General features: G+C 37.8%; 1 protein-coding gene across 1 annotated transcript in view; it reads right to left on the bottom strand.

The window, feature by feature from the left end:
- Positions 1–27,347, bottom strand: part of LOC127662674 (actin-histidine N-methyltransferase) — a 40,012-nt gene that overhangs the window by 11,014 nt on the left and 1,651 nt on the right. Inside the window, exons 2-11 of the mRNA XM_052153972.1 lie at positions 24,244–24,369; positions 22,007–22,099; positions 18,769–18,917; positions 17,896–17,968; positions 15,888–16,144; positions 10,101–10,159; positions 7,041–7,155; positions 5,966–6,040; positions 4,673–4,839; positions 2,294–2,379 (exon numbers count right to left, since the gene is read on the bottom strand). Of these exons, the coding sequence (XP_052009932.1) occupies positions 2,294–2,379; positions 4,673–4,839; positions 5,966–6,040; positions 7,041–7,155; positions 10,101–10,159; positions 15,888–16,144; positions 17,896–17,968; positions 18,769–18,917; positions 22,007–22,099; positions 24,244–24,346 (1,177 nt within the window). The 5' untranslated portion in view covers positions 24,347–24,369. The remainder of the gene's footprint in view (positions 1–2,293; positions 2,380–4,672; positions 4,840–5,965; positions 6,041–7,040; positions 7,156–10,100; positions 10,160–15,887; positions 16,145–17,895; positions 17,969–18,768; positions 18,918–22,006; positions 22,100–24,243; positions 24,370–27,347) is intronic.

The raw sequence follows: 27,347 nt of genomic DNA, 5'->3' as shown, positions 1-27,347 counted from the left end.
AAGGGAGCCATGCTAGTGCGCTGGCAGTTCTGATCAGCGCAGATTATGTAAAGTACAATTACACGGGTGCTAATGAGCTGAAAGGGCTTTGCGAATGAGTGCTTCATATGTGCACGCAGCCAAATCCTGTCACAGCAGTAACATAGAAGCCCACAGCACAGGGGCTTCACTTAATTTACAAAACATTTCTGAATAATGTATCAGCTTAGACTTAAGAGGCCAAAGAACATGGCCTTGCTTTATGGGATTTATGAAAAAAACTTATACATAGATGCTTAAAAATATTTCAGTGGCTCTGGATCAGTCCTTCAACACATCTGCTGGACTGTCTTAATAAATAAAACACCTGCAGGACACTTGTTAAGGCTTTGTATCACTCCCTGCATCTGACAATGCGTACTTTTTGTCTCTTTTTAAGTCTAATTTCTCAAGTAACCAAGAAAGTTGTTCCTTGAGGTAAATTGAACTTGTCTAACAAAATCAGGGTAAATTGTTCTTATGATTGTTGTCAGTACAACATATGAAAAAGATCTCATGGGTCAAAGGACAATGTGGCATTGTGAATGCAGTATGGCAGGAAATGTATGCTGCCCTTCAAAGGCAAAATGCAGTAACTACACATTGTGTTGAAATTTTAAGACCCACTTTATATTAGATGTCTTTAACTACTATGAACTTAAGTATTTGGATACAATTTACCAATGTACATACATGTTGTTGCATTGCATTTATATTTGAAGTACCTACATTTAATAAGATCTGATGTTAAACTGTTAACCTTCTCCATAAATCTAACTAGGTACCTGGATCAATATTGTTTCAGATACTGAGGTTTTTAAATGGATCGGGTATTGGTCCGACAAGCTCGATCCAAATCCAATACTGTGTGTTAGTCATGTTCGTTACTGTCAAGCTCCAAAAATTACATAAAAGAACCATAAAAACACAAAGTTTCATATGACTCGTTCATTTTATTCAAAGCCAGTGAGATGGCTCTGTGAATCGCAATAGGCTGTGTTTATTAAGTAAATAGTATTTTATAGTAAAGTAGTATGCACACGCAGTGCTAGCATGTTAGTGAGTGGTGCTGCTCCGTTGTCACGCATAAGCACACACAGCCCTGGGTGATTCACTCTCGGCTATTTTTAGCCTTCACGCAGTAGGTAATATTTGAACGCTACTCACAAACAACATCTCAGATGTAGATGCCCAATTGTTCAGTTCACTTATAATATGCATGTAGAACAGTGCTGGAGGTGTATTTGACCAGAATTTGAATAAGCGAATTAAACTACTGTGAACTTGCATACAAACAGACACATCAGGAATTCCTGGAGAGTTTAGGATGTCAAAATAAAAGCACAGGGGTTTAAAAAGTGCCCGATTTAAATATATTAGTGTTGTATTTAAAGTTAAGTCAATAATAATATTAACAATAATTTAGAATTATTGTTGTCATCATTAATATTTGTTTACAATTTATAACAAAATTTAAGTTGAATGGGTTCTAAAAAATAACTGTGTGAATGAAAAGTGGACTGATGTCTTACAACTAAATTTAACAAAAAAATAGATCTGAAGTCCAGATGCAAGTTGCAAAAAAAAAAAGGCAAAAATAAAACACTGGTTTCTTTTCTAAAGATGCGACGACTAGAATTACTGTTAATTTTGTTGCTACATTATTCAGTATACTAGTTAATGATAAATAGTTTCTTAATAAGCTATACATTTACGTAGAAATAATGTGTAGTTAGAGTTTTGTTTCTTTACATATTAAAGAGTATTCCCAATTAGGTCCACACAATAATGTAAAGATATTGTAAACTAATTATGTAAAAAAAAAAACACCACTGGTATTGGCTTGGGATCGGTATTGGCTGATACTGAGATTTCTGATATCCGAATCAGATCGGAAGAGAAAGTGATATCCGTGCATCCCTAATCCTAACCCTACCCAAACCCTCACCCTAAACCCAAACCTTATTCATAAACCTACCCGTACCTTAACCTCAGTGGCAGCAAATGTGAATCTTTTGAGAATTTTGCAGAAAATCATGTAGTTTTGTATGTATTTTAATGTTAGTGCATAGTAGTTAAAGACACCTAATATACAGTGGGACTACAGTTTATAATACACATTTGACTGGACATTCCAAAAACTTTGAAGACATTTTTCTTAGTTTCTGGGTAGAGGCATCTCGCTTCCTGTTACATGGCCCTGGAAGCCCTGAGGTGGACAGTGCCAGGCCCAAGTGCAGAACCTGGGGGTGCCAGGACAAGCAGAGCCACTTACCTTCAGTCATGCAGAAGACACGCAGAAAGGCCAGGAGCTGAGCGGATATGGGCGGATCGCTGCAATGCAGGGCAAAGATACTGGATCTGGAGAAGCAAACAACCATAGAGGGTTCAAAGCACCAGCTGACTCCCACCACCTACCTAAAATTAAACCCCAATTAACTCTAGCGGAATGGGCAGGTGCTAATGGAAGTCTCCTGCCTGCAAGAGACCACAGCGTTGCTCCCCGTCGCATGACAACTGATTGATCCGCAGCGATGAGAGGCCACTGAACTTGATGCATTTTTAAAAACACGCTCAATCATTTATAATTTACCATTTAATTACTGAAGCATATCTATGGCCTCTTCCTATCTGACTTATGCTGGGATGAAAAGGAGCATCTAGGCTCTGACCTGAATCAAAAGGTAATGTGGCTTGTGTGGATTTTGTAGGCCTAAAGGATATTGAACAGTGTGGCAAAAACTTCACTGTTGTAACATATGCCACTACAATAAAAGAACTTAAGAGCTTTGGTAGCACTGAAAATCAACTGCACCAGGTAGATTATTCTTACAGCTGGAATATTAATTGAATCAATATTAATTTTAATTGTTTTATGTTTTACCAAGGGTGAATTTAAAACTAAAAGTATTAAGTTATAAAAGAGTACCTGAAAGCCCTCTAAAATGAATGCAAAATAATAATAATAAAAAACATAAAATACGTTTATTACTGATCAAACTAAATTTAAATAAAAGGAAAGGAAAAATTTAAATTAAAAAAAAGATGTTGTCTTGCAGTTCTTTAGCTTAAAAGATATGATTAAAATATTTAAGAGTCCTGGTCTTATGAAAATGTGTGAGTTTTTATGAAGTCTTAAATCACCTTTTCACTGTCTCCGGCATTCGCATAGGACTGTTGTATTTCTCCCCCTAGTGGCTACCAAAAGAAGAAGCTACCAAAGGTTTACCTCAGAATGGCATTACTATGTGTGATTTTGTTGAGCAGACGAATGAATTAAATAAAATTCAGGGTTAGTATTCACTCAGTATTTATTATTAACAGTATTATTTATCATTATTCCTGTTTTTATAGTAAGTATTATGATAATTAACAGCAACAACAGCCCTAATTCAGCAAATATGAATCAGAAATTCATAGATGTGATTTTAAATATGTAGGTTTTGCGTGTGCAGAAATAAATGACACATGTACACGTTTAATCACACATTTACTATAATTCCAAAGCTTTTAGTGATATTTGCAACATAAACAATCACTGCTGACTTCTATATTGTCCAAAATACAGATGTAGCAGGCATTTAGCAAAATGTTTAGGACAAAAGATATTGATATTTGTCACTTCGCACTGATAGTTTTGCATGAATTCGTCACTTCCGGTCGGGCGGTCGCATATGTTCTAGTCGCACGAGTTGAAATATTGTAACGCAGCCAATGCTCAAATCGGATCCGAAATGTCGCATCCGGAGACAGTCGGAACCTCAAAAAGCCCTCGTGCGACTCTCCATTGGAAATCAAAAGCTTCTGGTCTATCGTCTGTTGTTTACCAGATGCAGTAAAAAGGCGGCTTCAGGGCCATTCTCACCAAACAAACCAAATCTTGCGGCTAAAATAAAAAGCTAGATGCAATCTCATCATTTTCTCTCCCTTATGCCATCCCAGGTGTGTGACTCTTTCTTCGGCAGAACACAGACCTTTAGGAGAATATCTCAGCTCCATACAATGCAAGTGAATGGTGGCCAGAACTTTGAATCTCCAAAAATCACAATGTCTGCATAAAAGTAATCCATAAGACTCCAGTAGTTAGATCTGTCTTCAGAAGCAACATGATAGGTGTGGATGAGATACAGATCAATATTTAAGTCCTTTTCACTACAAATCGCCACTTTCACCTTCACATACTTCTTCTGTTTTTTGTCGATTTACATTATTAGTGCATATCGCCACTTTTTAAAGTCAAATACATCTGAGATGGCATTTTCATTTTGGGGTGAACTATCCCTTTAAAAGTTGAAGTTCTTCAAGACTTAAAACAGCATCTAAAAAACATGCCGCTCCAGAGGGAGACACTGAATAACAGCGAGATGCAGGGTAACATTTGAAGACATCCTTCTAGCGCACATTTACACTGAAATAATTATTGAAAAACAGACTGAAGCAAAACATGTTCGGTGTGAACAGCCCCTTAAGTGGTCAAACTTTATCATTGCCAAAAATTCTGCAGGGCAATTCAGTTCTGCTTCATCGGCAGCAGAATTATGAAGTGCGCAATTCAGCAAATAAAAACGTAAAATACAAAAAAATTCCATCAAATCTGCAGAACGCAAAAAAAAGGCAAAAAGAAAGTGATGTCAATGCAGTCAAGGGTACTCACACAGGAATGCCTGCACGTGCCAGAACCTCTGCCTTCATGGCGTACAAACGCTCACTCTTGCTCACACCCAACTTGATCTTCACACGGTCATGTGCATTGTCTTCAAAGAAGAAACCGTTGTGGATCACAAACTCAGCATTGGATCTTGTACCGTAGAATATGTAGATCTAAGAGAAAGAGCAAGGAAGGCAGGTTGTAAGGGGGCTAATTTGGGCATAATATAACACAATACTAGAGTAAATCATAAGCAAGTGTATAGGCAAAACAGACTGGCAGACAGACTGTTCTGGGAAAAGACCAAAAATAGTAATGTCTCATACTGCCCTAAAGAGATTTTTGTCCAATAAAATCACCCCGATACCACATGCAACCTAGCAAATCATGGTTCATGGCTGTGTTGTAAAGCATTTGCAATACAGAAATACATCTACACTGGAAGGAAAGAAAACTGGGTTCATCAAGCCATTTCATGCGTTCTTTAAGCTCAGGACTAACTTTACATGAACACAAAAGGTCGACAGGATCATAAGCAACCTGTAATATTACCCACTGGCAAATCAGCACCAACAACACAATGCTACACAACCACCTTTTCAAACACCACTCACATTTTCCTGTCAACAAAACATCCTCAACATTTCCAGATAGTGCTGTGCAGAGTGAGTGTGAGGGAGAGAGAGATAAAGCATAGGGAGAGAGCAGGTGAGAGAGAATCACAGTTCAATCCTGTCCTCAGCCTCTCCACGTTGAGTTCCGGCCCAGTGCGATATCAGCAGCAGGAATCAGTGATCAAGCAGCTCTGTACCGAGCATCGCTCCCAAAACAGCCTCTCCTATCCCCCCAACCCGAGTCAGAGTCCCATACGCCGGCCCCCGCACTCCTTTCACAGGCTGTCTCTCTGAATCTTATCAAATAATTCACATTCTGGAGAGAGAGAGGGGGGCAGCGGAGGTGTATACCTGGCCTGTCACTGTGTGCCCAGCGCATCCACTCTCCCCATGGCTTGATCTGAATGCCTCTTCTCTGATATTACCCCCGGGCCTCTGCAATGGCCGCTGGCTGATAAATGCATCACAGAGTCACAAGCACAGAACAATAGTGCCGGGTGACAGTGCGCAAATGGAAATCGAAACATTTACAAGAGCGTTAGGGCGTTGCGCAAAATTCATCAGTCTCTCAATTCTGTCCTTTACACAAAATGTTCTATGATACTTTAAGAAATTTCTGCTGGAAAGATCAGTGGCCAACCCTAAATTGTGACAAAGAACTGTTGTAAGGTGCCGTGGTACTCACCTGTTCGCCCTCTTTGTAATCTTTGAGAGCTACGCATTCACATCGGTCATCTTCTAGGTTGTAGCCAGTCGTAATCTAAACAGAAAAACAAAAAAGCTTGTCGATTCCCATAAGAGGAATGTTATATGTTGAAAGACACTACCAGACAAATGTTTGGACGTGCTTGACTAAATTTGATTTTCATTATCTTAACAACATTTTGATCTAAAGGCTTATGCTTCAATGATTGAAATTAGTTTTAAATGACAAATATAAATCATCTCTACATATAAATTCCTCTACAAACAAGTTTTTTGGTCACTACACAATTCTCACACTTCCATAACTTTCTGAATATTTCTCCAATAATATGTATAACAGCTTTAAAATGTTTAATTTAATAACTTTGGAACCCAAATTGCAAGGCTATTTTGTGATATACTTAATTAGTAAATGTGTGTGTCAGAAAGATGAAATGAAACAAAACAGCAGGACAAAACAAGCAAATAAGTGATGCTTAATAGTTACAGAGCAAAGACATTAAAATAAAGCGCACCTTAATAAATAAAATATATCATTATTAAATCTCTGAAAATGTTCAGAAATCAAATAAACAGAGCAAATTATATGAAAACCCCCAATACACTACAAATAATATGTTTTTATTAAACCTTAACCAGGGGATTTTCAGAAAACCATTTCATTACATATTTTAATGACTCTGATTTTCTATGCATATGATAATTTGAAACAAAACTTCATTTTAAGATATAAGTGCATTACACAGTCATATACACACACAGGCGATTTATTGCTCTGTGGCAAGAGCCAGTGAGAGCAATCAAAGACAAATTATCCAAATAAATATAAAAAAAGCCCTTGGGATCAAGGCATTATCTACCGAAAACCACATTAGATTTTGTACCGCCATCCCTTAAAAGTGACATGCAGGAATATATTGAAATGGTTTAACTGAATTTCTTATTTAGGCAAGAGACAGTGTAATAAAATGGCTTGGATCAAAAACAAACATTTAGCCTTCTGCTGACTATATATTCTACTCTATGTGTGTAATGAAGTACTGCTCTCGACTCACCAGGCCGTTGGTGTGGTTGCACATGTCCCAGAGTGGGATGAGGGCCAGTGTGACCCGACTTCCGTCTGCTGTGGGAATCTGGTTTTGACGGGTCATCACAGAGGACACAGCCCACCTGATAAACAAATGACTTTCCTTAATCAAATATAAAGTAGGTTTATATGGTATCTCCTGTAACTTGTGCATTTTGTATATAATGTGACATTTCTGTACCATTTCATATTATTTTGCCTGTACTTAATGCTAATAACATTAAGGTTCATGATAAAAATATTATTATTATTATTATTTTTTTTTGGAATAAAAGACTTCAAAATGTACAAAGAAGTCCTACTTTATAATTAATGCATTTAATTAAAAAGCTTCCTCTGTAGTCCACCATGACTTTGAATGGAAACCAAGCTGCAAACCACATAATTTCATGCCGTTTCTATGACTCAAGTCACATGTCAGATTCAGATCATGGCTGGACTTGAACCACGGTCCTACGACTGTGTGTCCAAAGCTCTATCAGGTGAGCTACCACACAACCTATCCATGTTGGAATAAGAGTATATATGTACACTGGCGGCCAAAAGATTGGAATAATGTACAGATTTTGCTCTTATGGAAAGAAATTGGTTCTTGTATTAACCAAAGTGGCAATCGACTGATCACAATGTATAGTCAGGACATTAATAAGGTGAAAAATTACTATCACAATTTGAAGGAGCCATTTTGCTGTAATATTGTGGTTAACCTTTGGTTGACAGTATATCGAAATGTATAAATAGATACACAAGGGACAGAAGATCAGGTGTTTCTGGGAACGGAGGAAGCACTCAGTTTTTGACAATGACCGAACTTGTAAATGTGAACAGGTGTGACCAGGACCGAAACATGTGCTTTCACCAAGTATGTGACCACGAACGCGAACTTAAGCGCGTATGTACTTCACAGTGTTTGATTTGGATTGTATTCTACTTGAATGTATTCAATGATGTGAAGTTCAGGGTTGGCTTGAACATATTGGAATTGTGGAACTAACAAATGATGACATCAAACTACTGGTGAGATACTTTGTAAACTGTTCCTTTCTACAAATAAAAGACAAACAAAGAGTAAGGAAGAGAATATTTGCTTTATTGACACGAGTCACTCTTCGAACCCAATTCAACTCTGGCTTTAAATGGAAAGCACAATTTGAAAATAAATGTTCAGAACTTCTTAAACTAGGTTCTCATAAAAAATTCCTCCACATGCAGCAATGACAGCTTTGCATACCCTTGGCATTATAGCTGTCAGTTTTTCCAGATACACAGGTAACATTTCACCCCACACTTCCTGTAGAACTTGCCATAGATGTGGCTGTCTTGCAGAGCACTTCTCATGCACCTTAAAGTCTAGCTGATCCCACAAAAGCTCAATGGGTTAAGACCCATAACACTCTTTTCCAATTACCTGTTGACCAATGTCTGTGTTTCCTTGCCCACTCAAACCTTTTCTTTTTTTTTGTTTCAAAAGTGGGTTTTTCTTTGTAATTCTTCCCATAAGGCCTGCACCCCTGAGTCTTCTCTTTACCGTTGTAAATGAAACTGGTGTTGAGCGGGTAGAATTCAATGAAGCTGTCAGTTGAGGACATGTGAGACGTCTATTTCTCAAACTAGAGACTCTAGAGTCTCTGATGTACTTATAGTCTTGTTTAGTTGTACATTTGGCCTTCCACATCTCATTCTGTCCCTGTTAGAGCCAGTTGTCCTTTGAAGACTGTAGTGTACATCTTTGTATGAAATCTTCAAATCATTGTATAGCCTTCATTCCTCAAAACAATGATTGACTGGTAAGTTTCTATAGAAAGCAGTTTCTTTTGTGCCATTTTTGACCTAATATTGATTTTAAGACAAACCAGTCTATTGCATACTGAGGCAACTCAAAAACAAACACAAAGACAATGTTAAGCTTCATTTAACGAACAGCTTTCAACCGTGTTTGATATAATGGCAAGTGATTTACTATTATCAAATTAGCAATTTATCATGATTACTCAAGGATAAGGTGTTGGAGTGATGACTGCTGGTAATGGGGCCTGTCTAGATTTGATTAAAAAAATTACTTTTTTTAAATAGTGATGGTGCTGTTTTTTTACATCAGTTATGTCTTGACTATACGTTGTGATCGGTTGAATGTCACTTTGGCGAATTAAAGTACAAACAGCGAAATCTGTTATTCCAAACTTTTTGGCCACCAGTGGTGGGTCTATAATACAAAAATTTAAATGTATAGGTTTTCAAAAGATGCTTTAGAGTAGAAGTGTGTCGATATCATATAATATCAGGGTATAATAAATAGAGAGAAAATACGTATTTATGAAGTCATTATCAGCCATTAAAGTCACAATTTGAGTGAAAGAGAATAAAACACAGTTGTTGTAGTGCCTCTAGAGTTCACTTCACCTGGAAACTGCAGGGAACTCTAAATGGAGACACGTATTTAAAAAAAATAGCAAACTATGTTGTATCTAATGTATATAGTCATGGAATTACGCCAGTAAGTGCTCAGCAAGAGTGGACCACAAGATTCATATAAAATTAATTTAAGTTTTTAGTACCAGAAAGCTTGAGTAATATTAAAAGTGGATTACAAAAGTGGAGAATATGGCCCACTTTAATATATTCTTATCACTCAATGACCAGGCATGGCAATAATGTGCAATCACCACCAATAACCTTTATGTACTTTATTAAGAAGAACTTCACAAATTCAGAGACCACCGAAGACAACATTAGCTCTGACAAGATAATTTTGCATTCTCTTCACACATTGCCCAACGGGAGCACAGACTTGCATCATATTCAACAATCTGAAGATGAAAGGGGACCAATGATAAATTATTCCTTCACAGATAATTTGGTGCTAATGAAAGAACAATGAGAACAAACGCTCATTTTTAGAGGCCATCGTGTAACCCTACACCCAACCTACAGTACTTATTTCTTTTATATAATTATTTTTTATTTTTTTTTACCTCAGCCAGGAAGACAAGTTCCACTTTTTTTAACACAGTAGAACATTTCAACCAACCTGTAGTCATCAAAGGTAAAGGCATCCTTCAAGGGCAGTTTGCTGGCGTTCGGATGAGTCTGGGAATTGAAGATGGAAGGAGAAAGGAGAAAAAAGGGAGAATAGGACAGAGAGGATATGGAAGAAGAGAGGGAAAAGGAGGAACAAAAAAAACAAAAAAGAAAACTATTCAGTCAGTGGAATTTCATTATGTGGCTGCCTAACAGATCCTAACAAGAGTGTAGCCAGGCAGAGAGCGTCCAGTGGTGCTATGCAAGGATCATGGTGGCATTAGCCCTCCATACATCACTGTCAACTTAATTTGTTGTGCCCAGCAGCCGTCATAAATCTGCTTCATCAGTTTTGGTGACAGAGAGCCACTGGTGCCACAGAAATCTACATGTAAAGCCACAGTCTCACTCCCTCCAAGGGCTCATTTGCAGCGGGTGTCATGGAGGGGGGAAAAAAGCTACAATCCCGTAGAAAGAAAAAAAACAAAAAAACAGAAGGAGCAAAGAATACCAGGGTCTAACTCAGCCAGCCCATAGCACAGTCCTGAACATGCAAAATGAGCCATAAAAATAGACATGGGTATGAAGCTGAGAGTGAAGGACATTCCTCTTTCCCCCACAGGTACCCTCACGGCTGTGTGTGTGGTGCTTGTCCAGTGAAACAAACACTCTACTCCACACTGAGGTGCCGTGCAAATGGTATTGGCATTGATATGTATATAATGCAATGCATCAAAAAGTGTGTGGACGAAAATCATAATCACGACTCGGGTGATCAGTCCATCACAGGAGGAAGTGATAAAACTGCCTAACAGACAGTAAAACAAAAAGTGAACTTGGGATTGTGAAAGAATTTACAGATACACAAAATTGAACACGTGCAATGACAAGATTGTCTATTTGATGTGCAAGTTTTCAACTTGAAGATGTATTTTTTTGGTGCATTTGCTCATCCGCAACATCGATAGAACGTTCCATCAGATGTTAGAACAACATTCAGCAGATGTTTTGCTGATTGTGTCATTTGCAATTAAGAATGAATGTAAATTTGCTTTAATATGTTTATTAGATGTTTGTAAAAAAAAAAAAAAAAGACAATCACCTGATCAAGGTTTTTTTTACTTCAAGAATTGACTTCAACAATCCCAAACAGCATTGGTTCTCACCTGTCTAGTTACCAAACGGAATGCACCAAGTTTCGAAAAAGTGGAAGTGTGAATGAGATTTGAAAGCCATGTCTTTTTTTTTTTTCTTTCACTGAAAGCTACTGAAAGGCTTCAGATGAAACTTTATATGTATCACATGAGTCAAATGGAGTACTTTGTCCTTTTTGGAGCTTGAGAGTCCTTGGACAGTCTATGGTTTCATTGTTAGCAAACAAGCACTGCAAAACATTTTCTTTTGTGTTCGAATTGGTGGAAGAAAGTCATATTTTAGAACAGCAGTATGACAATTTTCAGCTTATGGGCAAACAATTCCTTTAAAATAGAATGCTATTCTTTCCAAATGATGCACCCCTTCATTGAAGTCTAGCAGATATAAATGTGCTTACTGGAAAGGGGGTGCAAAATCATTCATTCAAGAATCATGCTGTATCATTTGGCTTTCAAACAGAGTAATATAAGCATGAAATGGAAGAGCTCAGTAGTAGTACCTAACTTTTACCTTCCACGTCTCTGCCATTAATCAATTTCCCTGACACTAATTGAGCCTTGTATTCCCCCTTTGCTTCTCTGGAACCCACACACACAGCTAAGATAGTGATAACAAAAGGCGAGTGTGTGGTCACATCATATCTTTGCCTGTGAGTTGGAAGAAAAAAAATAATCCAGCTATACCTTTTTAGCCCTACAGTAGAATGAGAAAACTTGTTCTCTGCAACACCTGACCTAGCCCCTGCTGCGAGCTCCGCAAAGGGGTACCAAGCTCAGGTACACAATGGTCGAAAGGGTGGCTGTAAATTCTCAAAGCAGCATATAATAACAGCTAAACCGGACCACTTCCTCTCAGTAAAGACAGAATTGGGTGAACGGGTCTGACTCGGAGCCAGCGCGGAAGCGGCGCTCACGTACGTTGACGGACAACCATTAAAAGATAAGCCCTCTGCAAAGCCAGCAAGTCAGAATTCAGTATCCTGGGTTTGAGCATCATGCTTCAAATGAAGGGAAGTGGTTCATGTAAAAACGAAAAAGTATATTACGAGGTTTGATGTGCTGAAGCCATCTAAAGAATAAAGAAAAATCTAGATGAGCATAGGAAGCCATTATAGGCCATCTGAAAAGGGTTAAATTGCCGGTAATTATATTTTCGGCCCTCTGAGATTAGAATACTCAGAGTGCCCGAGTACCATAATAGATTCAATTAAGGCAATAATTAGTTGAACAGAGTAATACACCTCAGGGGGGAAGAGCAAACCTGGCTTTAGAGAGGCAACTGAGAGGTCTGCCTGGATCCATTAAAGTACTGGGTGTTTGGATAGGCCACTTGTCTGGAAAAATGTGCAGTAGGGCACAAGTACGCATAGAGTTAGTTTAAAAACCTTGGGTAAAGCGAAACCAAGGTAGTTTAAGATGGCACATTTGATGAGGTGTAGTTTTCGGAGATAAAGGGCAGCTGCACTGCTGCAGGTTGAGCTTGTGATGCATTAGCATCACCAGAGAGAGGTAATTTATCATGTGCCACAACAGCACCACGGTTTTGAGAGAGAGACGAGGGGGGAACGGCTCTGTAAATCAATTAGAAAACAAAAGCTCCCACCACGAGCGCCTGCTCTCCTTAACGAGGATGGCAGGAAACACGGCTAATTGGCCGGTGGCCTCCAGGAGTTCTTTCTGGCACCAAGCACCAAGTGTATCTTCTCCCACACTGGCCAGCATTTGAGAGCTTGTGGCCCCAGTGCATGTTGAGAATTGATTTTATTCTGTTACATGGGCCATTTAAAGAGTTGTCTCTCGACTTCGGATGAGATTTGATCTTCTACACCAAATAACATGCAATGTTTTGATAAACAACTCAATGAAAGCATGCAAACATAGTCATTTAATGTTGCAAAACTGTCCCTCATTTTTCGAGCCACATGAGGAAGGTCAGACAGATATCTTCACAGGATCGGGGGTTGTTGCGAGTATACCACTGGGATCCAGTTCATTTCTCATCAACTGCGGCAGATGCAGCAGACCAAGGTTACTTTACATTCGCTGCATACCGGGGTCACCTTATGAGGTTCACCTCCCCCACACACACACACGCACCAGGCCCAGCAAGGAAGGCGCAGCCATCATTGGTCCCCCGCGGACACGGGAGGCACTTGGATACTCCTCAGAGGGCACCCGGCATTGACAACAGCCTATCCCTCTTCACACAGTCAAAAATATATAAAAAGCTACTCAATTCCGGCAGGTGAAGGAGCATGCTTTGCCTTTTCTTCCCGGGGAAAGTCGAGGGAGTGGGGAGGAGAGACAGGGATCAGACAGAGCAAGCAGGAGCAGAAAGTAGAGGAGGGAGAGGGGTGCTGGGGGTTGTCAGTCATGTGTGGAAGGTACAATCAGGTCAATTCAATTCAAAGCCAATGCGACAAGCTAATTTTCCAGCCCGGTCATCTGCGGCCGCTTCAAAAAGAGAGGCTGACATTGACAGTAGTCATTACAGTGACACTGGCTCCCAACCTGAAGAGCCAAGAGTGGCGAGCAGTGAGGACACTCACAGAAGGGCCGGCAAGACAACCATCCCCCTCAACTCAACCCCTCTGAAAAAACACAAGAGCTCCAGACAAGCAGAGAATATATGTGTTATAGTTCATTTGTTATATGTTCATTTCACTCCTGCTTGAATGCAAAGAATGAGTCCTTCTGTTGATCAAAAGGTTTACACACTGACATCAGTGATTACGCCCTGAGATTATCGGGTCTGGGTCTTTCAGTTTTGTTTTACCACAACAAAGTTAAACCAACATGCTAGCCCATATAAGTGCCACCATAAAAAGTTCTCTCAGTGGAGGTAACGTTTCATTTTAGACCAACTTCCATGGAAGCTTAACTCACTTCTGCCATCTAATGGATAAGCAAAGGATGGCAAAAAATATTTATAAGAATGTATAAATTTTTTGATGAGTGATGGCAAAGGCCTAAAGTAGCATATGCATATATTTAAGTTTATTCTGTTTCCTATTATTTGTCAGAGTTACTGTACAGAAAACAGCATAAATACACTTGACTAAAATTATTAACCCAGGGATGAGAAACCATAGTATTGTTCCCAATTACACGCCCACCCCCTTTTACACAGTAGAGAACATTTAATAAAGAAAATGTAAACAGACTAGCAGACAAAATTACAAATACATTAACTATTTGCATGAATATTTGATGCCTTATCTTGACAGTAATGTGAAATATTAGTTTGTTTGCTCTAATTGACAGTCATCTAATGAAAGAAACGGAGATTGGAGATTTTGAATGAAAATAGGGGGAACAGAGCATATTAATGCTTTCTTAATAGCGAGGAAGAGGTCCAGGAACCAGGATATAAAACTTACTGGACTGATCACAGTGAATTACATCATTTGAATTGCCAGCTCAATGTGTCAATTAATAATTGAAAATCTGCATATTCAAGATTTGCATCATAACACTGAAAGTATATTTTATAGTAACATCATGCACTTTAGTAACCAAGGAGCACAAATGTCACAGAGGTTCATCTGAACATGTTAGGATAACAACTAAAGATAAGCAGACAAATGCCTGCACTTTTGCCATAACAGAAATTTAAAATTCTATATTGTTTATGACGCATGGAGAAAGCAACCAGATGTTTTCACTTTTGAAGTGAAAACACATTTAAATGGTTTAACAAGTTTTTAGTTCCTTATTTAAACAGCTTGAAACAAATGTTTTACAAGAAGCATACATTTTTAGATCCAGAGATCTAAAACTCAAATGAACACACACTAACATTAATATTTATGTACAAAAAAAAAAAAAAAATCACTTCCCGTATGACTTGCTTTTTTCTATTGCTCTGTGGAATAAAAAAAGGAGATGCTCAGTCGCCATTCACTTTCATTGAAAATACTGTAGGTGCAATGAAAGAAAATAGTGACTGAGGCTGTAATTCTACCTAACATCTCCTTTTATGTTTCAAGGGAAACAGAAAGTCATACAGGTTTGGAAAATCAAATAATTTATTTCATTTTTATGAACATTATTCCTTCCTAAAGCACATCTGTTCATTCATTCTTTGCTTTGAAGAGTCCTTTGAGGGATAAACATCTCTACCTGCTGGCCAAGGGCTGCCACTGCAGCACTGTCTCTGAGCCATGTCAATGGCAGCTTATCAGGCGCACTGAAATTGGGTGCAAGAGGGCATTATAAAGCTCATTTTACCCATCTCCAATGTGCCTTCAATGGCAGGGATCCTTTTAAAACTGGATTCCCTCACCTCAGCAGACAGCAGAGTAAAGGACAGCTATTCATGTGGCTACGGAGTCTGAATAACTTATGGCAAAAGCCCAGGAATGAAACGGCTGGTAGTCCACGTATGAGACACAGATAGGGCTATCATTCACCCAACACGTCAAAACTGCCATACATATAAGAGCAACTCTATGGGCTTTCCAAAGAAAGTTGAAAAATTAATTTTTTTGTGGTGTATTAAATGACCCATAACACCCATGAAATTTGTGACAGTATAGTGAGCTAGGCCTGTATTAACCACTGCAATAAAATAAAATAATAAAAAAATTGAATCAAAAACAGCATATATGTATTCAAACTCAGAGGGGGACTTTCTGACTTACATGGATGACTTTATAGAAGTAAGCATACTGCCGCGCTGTGTTTTTGTACTGACTGAGCACATCTGGTATGGCTTGTGTGGCCAGCAGGTGGTGCACTTCCTCCTCCTCAAAGTACAAGGGTGTGTCATAGTCACCGGGCAGGGTCTTGATATAGGGAAGCCAGGGTGAGCTGGGATTGGCCCGTTCACACAGCAAGTGAAGAGCCAGAGTCACGTTTCCCATGGCCTGGAGGATGCGGTCCTGACCGTACAGAGGTCCTGTGAATAATGGTGAAGTTAGGGTCTGTTTTCCAGACAATACAACACAATGAAGGTTCTTTCACTGGAACCAACAAATGTAGTTCAGTAACATTTATGCCACTTTTACAGTAGGTATTGATTTAGACCCAAGGCTAAACAGACCATAAACTTGGTTTGTTTGATCAGCTTGACAGCAGTCTTTTGAATACATGTATGCTCCAAGGAACCACATTCAAGACTGTAAAAGGACGGTCTAAATATTCGGTTCATGCGAGTCCACAGTATGGATGATTGTTGATTAGAATGCAATCCAGAAGTGAACTGCTATTGATTGCTTATATTTTGCAGTGAAATACAGCTTCTTGTGTTATTTTCATTGATGCCGAAAGCATTTTGTAAAGGTAATATCAAGCAAATATACCAAGTGAAAATGTCATTAATGAACTAGTCCAAAAACACACAGTAGGGCTGAACGATTGACCAAAAAATCTAATTGCGATTATTTTGAAAAATATTGCGATTTGAACTGTGACATGATAAACAAAAGAAAAAAAGTGTGAATCCTTTTGACCAGAATTAAACCATGTTTTACCCATGCTTTACTGCTGACCAGAAATACTGTTCTAGAAAGGGTTTTCACACTTGAGTCCTGAAATAAATCAGTAAAACAGAGGGGAAAAAAACAAATCATTTTTTTTTTTTTTTTTTTAAACCCAGTCAACTTGAATATCATATTATTACAATATAATACCATTTTAAGAAATTATTATAGAAATATATAACTTTATAATAATAATTATTATTAATCAATATTATTCAATAGTTATTTATTTAATTAATAATTTTGTAACTTGTTATGCAGTCTGTTTGAACCCTTATGCCTTTATTTTGGCGACAATAGCCTAAATAAAGGCATAAGGGTTGACAATAGCCTTATAATCCAGTGAAATGCTTTCATCTGCCTTGCTGTCCACAAAAACCCACTGTTATGGGGTTATATTAAATTTGTATAGTAAATTGTAGCAGTCAAACATAGAGGTATGTGATACTACGCAAATGTGTCAAGTAAATCTGAGGCACTTTAAATTTCATGCGCTCAGTGCACGTTAGCACACCAAACCGAACTGAGCACATCTGTCACTCAGGGCACCAGATGTATGTTTATCAAGCAAAGAAGCACTCTGGAACCACTGAAAGTAATGTACTGACCCCATTTACATGCATTTAAGAAATGGGGTGGCTGTGGCTCAGGTGGTAGAGCAGGTTGGCCACAAATCACAGGGTTGGCAGTTCAATTCCCGACCCACATGACTACACATGCTGAAGTGTCCTTGGGAAAGACACTGGACACTGAACCCCAAGTTGCTTGCAATGACAGGCTAGTGCCTTGCATGGCACCTCTGCTGTCTTGGTGTGTGAGTGTGTGTGTGTGTGTGTGTGTGTGTGTGTGTGTGTGTGTGTGTGTGTGTGTGTGTGTGTATCACAGTGTAAAGCGTTTTGAAAACCGTTAAGGTTAAAAAAAAAAAAAAAAAAAGAGCAATATAAGTGCAGACCACTTAAGAAAGCACTACACATCACAGACAAAAAAGCTGTGCACATAAGCGCAGCACAGCAGGCAGCGGTTTCGATTTTATTCCGCTTAATCGTTCAGCCTTAGCAGACACTGAGACTGAAAAACAACATTTATATGGCTGTAGTATCTATCTTTCATGGGAGTAGGAGAAATGTGTAGGGTCAAAGACTGACTTTGGTACACAAGGTAAATTTACCAAGGACAGAGTTCTTGGCGGATTCCACTGTCATCAGCATTTTTCTAGGGATCCACAGGTACAGCTCCTCTGCCTGAAATGGACAGAGCCAACAGAACAATTTAATCTGATTGTAAGAGACAAGTGTTCAAAAGCACTAATTATTCCATTATGCAGCTGAATAAAAATTGAGTTTGACATCAGGATCAATAGCCCTATCCTAACACATTCAGATTGTGTTATTATAAATAAAAATGGCGTGTAAAACTGGATTGTGTAGGCCAATCTATTGGTGCAAATATATATATCATCAATGAAGACCATTTAAAGATTGACCCCAATCAAGTCGGAGAGAAAAATATGACCTGCCTTGATCAATAACCTCTATAATCAATAAGAACTTAAAATGCACTCAATATATGAAAGCATGCTCTGTAGAAGGTGGCCTGCCAGCATAATGCACATTTAATTTACATCTGCAATGGATTGAATCTTGTTTCCCTAATTATTTGAAGTATGTGTGAGCGCCTGACACATGATGTCAAGACGACACTAGTCGCAACTAGACTTTTCATTATCGGCATAGTGTCTGGTCCATATTATAGCTTACTCTATCCAAGAACACACACCTACACAGAAAGAGGCTTATTGACCAACCTGAAAATCAACCAAATAGAGTTTATTTTCATCTGCAACAACGGCGGCTAGTTCTTTCTTAGAAGTACTCATTGTAGCAGGCTGCTAACTTTTAAACCAGAGGTTTTACTTGAGGACCCAGATTTAGGACTTGAATAAACAATTTTGTAAATGCATAAACAACAGCATCAGCCTAACACATTGAACAAACACTAGGCTAAATTTTGTACTAGTATTAGCCATTTTTGTTTTACAAACCTTGATATCTCTGTTTGCCTTCAGGCCATATCCTTCATCAGCAAAGTTGGAAATCTCAAACCCATCACAAGAAGCTCCACACTCTGCGGCCCAGGCCATCAGTTCAGAGAAAAAGTCCTCTCTGCTGCCCTCGAACTCCACCGACATCCCTGATGAAATAATACAATCACATCACAAGCTCAATTAACAATTGGATGTACTGTATATTGAACTACATGAAAAAAATCCCATTTGTAACTATTTTCCTTATTCTACTATACTGTAATATATTATTCATTCAAATGGATTTTTATGTGTTCTAATGTGTATCTCTTTGAGATTCCCACTAGGCTTTCTATTGAATAATGCAATAGGATCTTCAAGTCTTTTAAGCTGGCATCAGAACTACAGGTGAATTGAGTTACATCAATTTACTGCATATGTGCATATTGTTATTAAAATTCTTGTATCAAATACAAAGATGTATAACAACAAACCAATTTTTGTCAGTGAGACTTTGTGTAATCTCTTGAGTTGCTATTAAAGGAATAATTACCCCCAAATTAGTGGTCAACCGACATATCACCGAGGCCGATAAATCAGACGATATTCTGACCTCTTTTTAATTATCAGCATCGGCCGATAAATCTTCACTGTCTGGCAGATTTTTTTTTTGAGGGGGCCGAAAATCGCCTGCTTACATGTGAAATGACTGAGACATAGATCTGTGTGCAACACAGTACCATTTAAACAGTCCGCATTTCAGAGCCGCGGCAGAGGCATTTGAGCTCATAATGTTAAAGTGCTTGCCTGTTTCATTCTCCCTCTCTCTCCTCAACAGTTCCATGTAACTTTTAACTTTATATTCTAATGATAAAAGGCAAATATCAATAAAACTTCTATTATATACCGTTTGCAAATATACAGGTATCTCGTTTAAACAGATGTAAATCACAAACCTCATGAAAATCCACAGAAATCTCCAAAACAGTTGGTCAAGATTATGATCAAAGAACATATTTGAAATCAGCAAAAAAAATCTAACAACACAGGTATCATAAATGGTTCTTCTTTACCACATATCTCACAAAAAAAAATGCGCATGCATGTTCTCGAGTTGATTGACAGGCGATGTCTGTATCTAAAAGTGATTGGATATTTTACATGTAAGGCGGGACATTCTAACTACATCCATTGACTGCAGTTGGGCGTTCTAATTTCTCCCATTCAATTTAATAGAAGTGGCCCTTCTCTGCTAAATAGCTTCTGGTGCAACTTCAAGGTAAAAGCACTTCACAAGTGCTATAAGTAAATGTCTTATTCTCTATGCACTGCATGTACAACTGTTTTGATTCTGTATTTTTTGAGTAAATGCGATTACTGACATGGACATGCTGGACTACTGTGTGTATTGTTATTTGCTTCTTACTAATATATTAACAATTTCTTCATGTGCAAATAAATTACTACAATTGGATGACTAAACAGAAATCAGAAGAAACTGCTATCTACCATTTAAAATACAATTTTATTTAGACTATTTTTACAAGGTTAAAGTTTTGTGTGATTTTGAGTAAATATAGTGCGAAGAGTTAATGTTGTTAGCAATTTTATGTTTGTTATTTACTATATTAAATAGTGTGAAATATTGGCATTGTATCGGCCACCCTGCTCTCTGTATATCGCCATCGGACGCCCACTAGTTGAAATTGTATTTTTCCAAACCTATATGACATTCTTCCATGAAACACAAAAGAATTGGTTTGCAGAATGTTCATGCTCAGTCAGTTTTCATTTCCTTTCACATCGTCTGAAGCCATAGAAACACTTTGCATCCCAACTTGCCATCCGAATTGCACTAATTGAATTGAATTGCTTGCATTTACATGGCAGTATAATTAAGCTTTGAATATTTTAATTAAAAAAATTCACACAAATTTCAACATAAAAACAAACAATAGCCTCCTGCGACCCAAATGTGACAGCTGTGTGCATTTTAAATTTCCCTTTTTTATTTGTAACTAGTATTGTACTGATTACCATTGTTCCATGTCTGCCAACTGTTGAGTGGTGCAAACATCATCTTCAGTCTGAAACTGAACTTTTTGTCACTTTTGTAGGATGCTGCCTTTCTCCCAATTTAGTGAAAGACTTAACCTCCAGTCTGCTGTCTGTCTGCACTGGTCTCAGAACAGTTTGAAATTCATTATTATGCATTTATTTTCACCCTAATACCATATAAAGCCTCTGAGAGCAAAAAAATAAACACAAAATCTCAAATATGAAAATGCAGGAGAGAAAAAAAGGCCTATAGTCCACATCAGTTGTCATTGTGTATCAGCGTGTCATTTCGAGATAAATCGTTACAATTTTCAACATGGCATATCGGATGAAACTAGAGATTCAAGAAACTAGTCTTTTGACTCAAATAGGTTGCAATGTAAAAACGTATTGTTTGGCACATGAAATCTTACCTTTTACTGACAGCCCAGAATGTTCTAAACTCAAATCAGGCAGTTTAAATTAAATTATGAATAGCATATAGCAAAGAGAAAACAAAATGTCCACGCAGGAGGATGCAGGGTCGCACGATGTTAACTGATAACACTGAAAAATATATTACGTTAAATTGTCCATAAAAATATTCTGTTTTTAAAATTCCATTGTTATTTTTTGTCAGGTAATTTGTGGGCAATATATTGTGCTTTACAAATTCACCTCTAAAATTTCAGTAGATCAAATGTAGTTTCAGTGGTTGTAAAGCCAAATATAATAGACTGAATATTACCTATCAAACAATAAAGATATAATAAAAAAGGTGAATATTTTATATTTATTAAAGAAATAATTGAAAACAAAAATTGTATTTGTTGAAATTTTTTCATTTGAAATATTCAAAGCTTACAGTAAATATACAATGTTAATTGCAGCCCCCAAAACACAATAACTTTTGCATTTGTTTGTTTGTTTTTTTTATTTGTTCAATTGAACATACTTTTTGTTTTAAAGGCATTAATATACTTCCAGTCATGTAGCTTTTGGATAACGAGAGAGTAGTCGATAGAATTTTCATTTTTGGGTGAACTATCCCTTTAATTTCCACGCCATCTGTTTTGTCTGGCCTCTTTATTCTTGCAACCAGGATGGTTAAATACATTGGCACTGAACTTGCATCACACTGGCCTCTGGTGAATTATGAAGAGCCCAATGTAACAGTTCCATTAATGAAAATCATATTTATGTAAAGTGATCTGTGTACCTTTCTGTTTCTTGCGGATCTTCTCCACCAAGGTTCGGATCTGAACATATTCCTCCCACTCTTTCCCAGGAGAAGGAGCAGTGCTGCTGCACTCTGAACAGGGCAAAAGAAAATATTCAGATTTGTTTATATTTAATTATCAGTTATGCAAAGATCAACATACCCCAAAGGGTAAGCATGAAGCATTAATGCAGTAAGACGGGTTCCTGGAGTAACCAAAGGCTGCCCGATTCATATACTCGCCTCAGTCTGCAGTTATTGTGACATTATTCACCCAAAAAATTGCTCAATGTTGCAGCATCCCTGAGTTCTCAACCTTGGCCTGATAGACTGTCAACTGTCCTAAATGTAAATAAATACATACATGACCTACCTAAAATAAGACAAGCCAATATGGGGAGGTGTTTGGTGCAATGGTTAAAGCCCTGGTAACCAAAAGGTGGTAGGTTAAAAATAGGGATGCACCGATATGGAATTTCAGGGCCATTACGATAACTGATAATTCCCAGCACATTGTGGCCGATACCGATATTTAGAAACCCAAGTTTTAATTTTCAATCATTCAACCTGGAACTGCAAGAGAAGTCATTTAAAGCTTCTCGTTTTAAAATAGGTGTCATTTAAAAGCTTGGAATTTGGAGTGTTATTTAAGGTTTGACAGATAACATGAACCATGAATGTGCCTATATTACAGATGTAAGCTGATTTAAATGAGAAATACCACTAAACTTGCCTAAATTATGGTGCCTATTTACATAAGTGTTTATGGTAATCCTGATGACTCGCTCAAAGTGAGAGAAAAATTTACTTCAAACAGCTGTAATGCATTAAAACAAAATGAGGCAATAAACAACATGTAACAAATATTAAAGAAAACACACATAACAAACCCAAATCTCTGTATACATTGACTATTTATTAGTGCCGGCAGACTGCAAGTAGCAACCTGAGGGGCTCAATTTTCAGTTGCATCTTGTTTGCCACTACAAGAAACATTATAGTTGAAGTCAGAAGTTTACATACACTAAGGCTGAAGTCATTCAAAATAATTTTTTAACCACTCCACAGATTTCATATTAGAAAACTATAGTTTTGGCTAATCGCTTAAGACAGGTTTACATCCATTAAGTTAACTGTGCCTTTGAGCAACCCAGAAAATTCCAGAAAATTATGTCAAGCCTTTAGACAATTAGCTTCTGATTGGAGCTGTACCTGTGGATGTATTTTAAGGCCTACCTTCAAACACAGTGCCTTTTTGCTTGACATAATGGGAAAATCAAAAGAAATCAGCCAAGACCTCTACAAGTCTGCTTCATCCTTGGGAGCCATTTCCAAAAGCCTGAAGGCACCACGTTCATCTGTACAAACAATAGTGTGAACGCAGTACCTTTAGGCATTTGGAAATGGCTCCCAAGGATGTGGAGGTCCAGAATTGTTCTGAGGTCTTGACTGATTTCTTTTGATTTTCCCATGATGTCAAGCACAGAGGCACGGAGTTTGAAGGTAGGCCTTAAAATAAATCCACAGGTACACCTCCAATAGACTCCAATTTGCCTATCAGAAGCTAATTGGCTAATTGCCAAAAGGCTTGACAACATTTTCTGGAATTTTGTAAGCTGCTTAAATGCACAGTTAACTTAGTGAATTTACACTTATGACCCAATGGAATTGTGATATAGTCAATTAAATTGTCAAATATCAATATTACCTTGTCCTCAATTAAAAGGGAAACATTCGGTCTGTAAACAATTAATTGTGTCATGCACAAACTCCTAAACGACTTTCCAAAACTATAGTTTGCTAATATGAAATCTGTGGAGTGGTTAAAAAATGTATTTTAATGACTTCAAGCGAAGTGTATATAAACTTCTGACATCAACTGTACTAACAAATTGTATGTAAACTTGTGATGCACTGAGAATGTGAAGAAAGAAATAAAAGCTGAAATAAATAATTCTCTCTACTATTATTCTGACATTTCACATTCTTAAAGTAGTGATCCTAACTGACCTAAGACAGGGAATGTTCTCTACAATTAAATGTCAGGAATTGTGAAATACTGAGTATAATTGTATTTGGCTAAGATGCATGTAAACTTCTGACTTCAACTGTATAACAACCATGTAATGTGATTATGGCATAAACACAAAAGAGAAAAGATGACTGTGTTGCAGTTATGTATACCACACAATGCGTTTAAAGCAGGAATGTAGCTGTAAAGAATGGTTTATACTCACTCAGAAGCAATTCAGATATTAAATTCATCATCTCTTTGGGGGAGACCGCAGCTGTGGCCCCAATCCCCGATTTCTGGGTCTTCACTCGACTCTTTTTGCCCATTTTGCTGCTCTGAAAAAGGAAGGCTGGGGAAAGATACAAAAGAGAGCATCACCCAAATAAGTTCTAAATGAAATCTTACAATAATGGAAACATTTTACAAGGTTTCATAACTCCTTTATGTACTCCAGAGTGAACAGTCTGAAAAGCAGACTCCATACTCCTTATGGTAAATATTTAGATTCAGTGGACTAGGCACAGTACAGCTATAAGTGAATGGTAAAAACATGTTAATGTTTTACTTCCAAATCAATCTCAGAACTTGGAATTACCAAGAAAGTTTAATGGTCACTCTACGAGGGATTAAATGCTCTGCACCAGCCAGCTGAAGAGGCTATACCTTTACAAGAAACACACTGTAAACATTCAGCATGTACCCTGGAAAATTAAACCATCCAACTAAAACCAAACTAAAATATTCTGCACAAGCCTTTCATGCAGTTGTAAATTGAGAAACAACCCAAACTAACTTAGTCACTGAGTGCTAAAAACAACCCAATTTCTTGTGTGAACACGCTAGCTAAGCACAGTGAACTGGCTTCTTTCCTGCACCCATAAACACACAACAGAAGTCAAGATTTTTACAGGAAAATTAACAAAACCTATCATATGCCTCCACAAGATATGGATTATGATGCATTTGTTGCATTGACTACTTTTTTGTCCTTTTTTTTAAATCACTACTCACTAGAGCTCTGTATCACCAACCAAGTCACGACACAATACACATCACAATAGAGGCCATGATACGATACGCATCGCGATACATGTTGTTTTTGAACTGAATTTCTCCTGAGCGTACTTCTGTGTTAAAACATTTGTTTATAGTAAACTTTCATTTTGCTCCAACCGAAACACAAAGGGTCCATAAATGTAAGAAAATCTAAATAAAGAATTATGTTACAGAAAAGTAAATTACTTTCATTGGCCCTTTCTTCTTTCAAAGTGTATATCCACTGCATATATTTTTCTACACCCATTAATTTACTGTACAGTATAGGCTATTCACAACTCTGAACCTTTTAAGATTACCAAAAATCAACTGTTTGCAGACCACTGACATAAAGAAGAAAGAAAACAATTATTTTGCAAGTTGTGTTGAGCACTTGTGCTGTGCTTGAGCGGGAGCGTGCCTCTACAAAAAGTGAATCAGGCACGCCCATTTTAATCCAAATGAAATCAACTGTTTTCCTTCAAACTCGTCTTTGTGTCTAAACAACGGCATCTCTTGTCAAATGTCACTATTACCTTGTTCAGACTTGGTATTAACATCCATCACATGAAGTTGAGCTTAATTACCTTGTAAAAATTACCCATCTTCTGGTTAATTTCATACCCTGTTTGAGAGTAAAAGAAGCACATATGGTTGGCTTTATGTACTGGTAGATAGAAGTCCCTTGTTTTACGCACTACGCTGTACTTTCTTTTTGAAGTATTTGGATATTGCGCAAATGTTGTGTTCCTCCCAACTGCCGGGTACAGGGAAAAATCAAAAATGCACATATATTTCAGGTTCAAGTTTTGGCTGTGGTAGCAAGAGTCTAATCTACTTTAAATTTGGTGGTCTACTATTGCTCAGATGATTGAAAGCCATTTCGCCATGTGATAGGCTGCACTCAAACTTGCAGTTTGCTGCAGTATCGATATGGGCACAGCTGAATTGATACAGGCATCGGCAAGGAGCACATGACAATATATCACTGAATCGATATTTTGAACACAGCTCTAATTCACTGCCATTGTACTGAAAAGATGGACCAACATTTGAATTTAAATTTATTTTGTGTTCTACAGAAGACAGTTGTACGGGTTTGGGACGACATAAGGGTGAGGTAATTGTGACGGAACTTTCATTTTTAAGTGAATTATTACACTGAAATTAAGTAAATGAGCCCTATAGTGGTTTATTTTCATTTAGACGTGAACTGGTTACCAGCTTCATCTGTGCAACTGTGGGCAACACCTAGGAAATTTCAAATATGGGCTTTAACACCAAATACTACTAAACCCAAGTCCATTATTCAAAAAATAAAGACAGACCCATTTATATTACCAAAGAGAAAATTTGATTGAAACATTTAAAATTAAGATACTTAAGCCTGAAACCATCAGGGACCCAGCGGCACTTCACTAGTCTAGACAGAAGAGGCATGAAACATTCACTCTATAAGAGATTAGAACAATATTAGATAAACTCAGATCAACATTCAGTTAAGAGCTCATTATTCAGACTACATCAGGGCATTAGAAAACAATACACTAAACATCAACATTCAGGCACATTAAGTCACTGTGTGTGTGTGTATATATATATATATATACACACACATACACACAGTGAGGAAAATAAGTATTTGAACACCCTGTTATTTTGCAAGTTCTCCCACTTAGAAATCATGGAAGGGTCTGAAATTGTCATCGTAGGTGCATGTCCACTGTGAGACATAATCTAAAAAAATCCAGAAATCACAATGTATGATTTTTTAACTATTTATTTGTATGATACAGCTGCAAATAAGTATTTGAACACCTGAGAAAATCAATGTTAATATTTGGTACAGTAGCCTTTGTTTGCAATTACAGAGGTCAAACGTTTCCTGTAGTTTTTCACCAGGTTTGCACAAACTGCAGGAGGGATTTTGGCCCACTCCTCCACACAGATCTTCTCTAGATCAGTCAGGTTTCTGGGCTGTCGCTGAGAAACACGGAGTTTGAGCTCCCTCCAAAGATTCTCTATTGGGTTTAGGTCTGGAGACTGGCTAGGCCACGCCAGAACCTTGATATGCTTCTTACAGAGCCACTCCTTGGTTATCCTGGCTGTGTGCTTCGGTCATTGTCATGTTGGAAGACCCAGCCTCGACCCATCTTCAGTGCTCTAACTGAGGGAAGGAGGTTGTTCCCCAAAATCTCGCAATACATGGCCCCGGTCATCCTCTCCTTAATACAGTGCAGTCAGCCCTGTCCCATGTGCAGAAAAACACCCCCAAAGCATGATGCTACCATC

Source organism: Xyrauchen texanus, chromosome 22 (genome assembly GCF_025860055.1).
Source record: "Xyrauchen texanus isolate HMW12.3.18 chromosome 22, RBS_HiC_50CHRs, whole genome shotgun sequence".
Taxonomy (NCBI): domain Eukaryota; kingdom Metazoa; phylum Chordata; class Actinopteri; order Cypriniformes; family Catostomidae; genus Xyrauchen; species Xyrauchen texanus.
The sequence above is the reverse complement of the archived record's forward strand: the minus strand, read 5'-3'. Positions and strand labels throughout refer to the sequence as shown.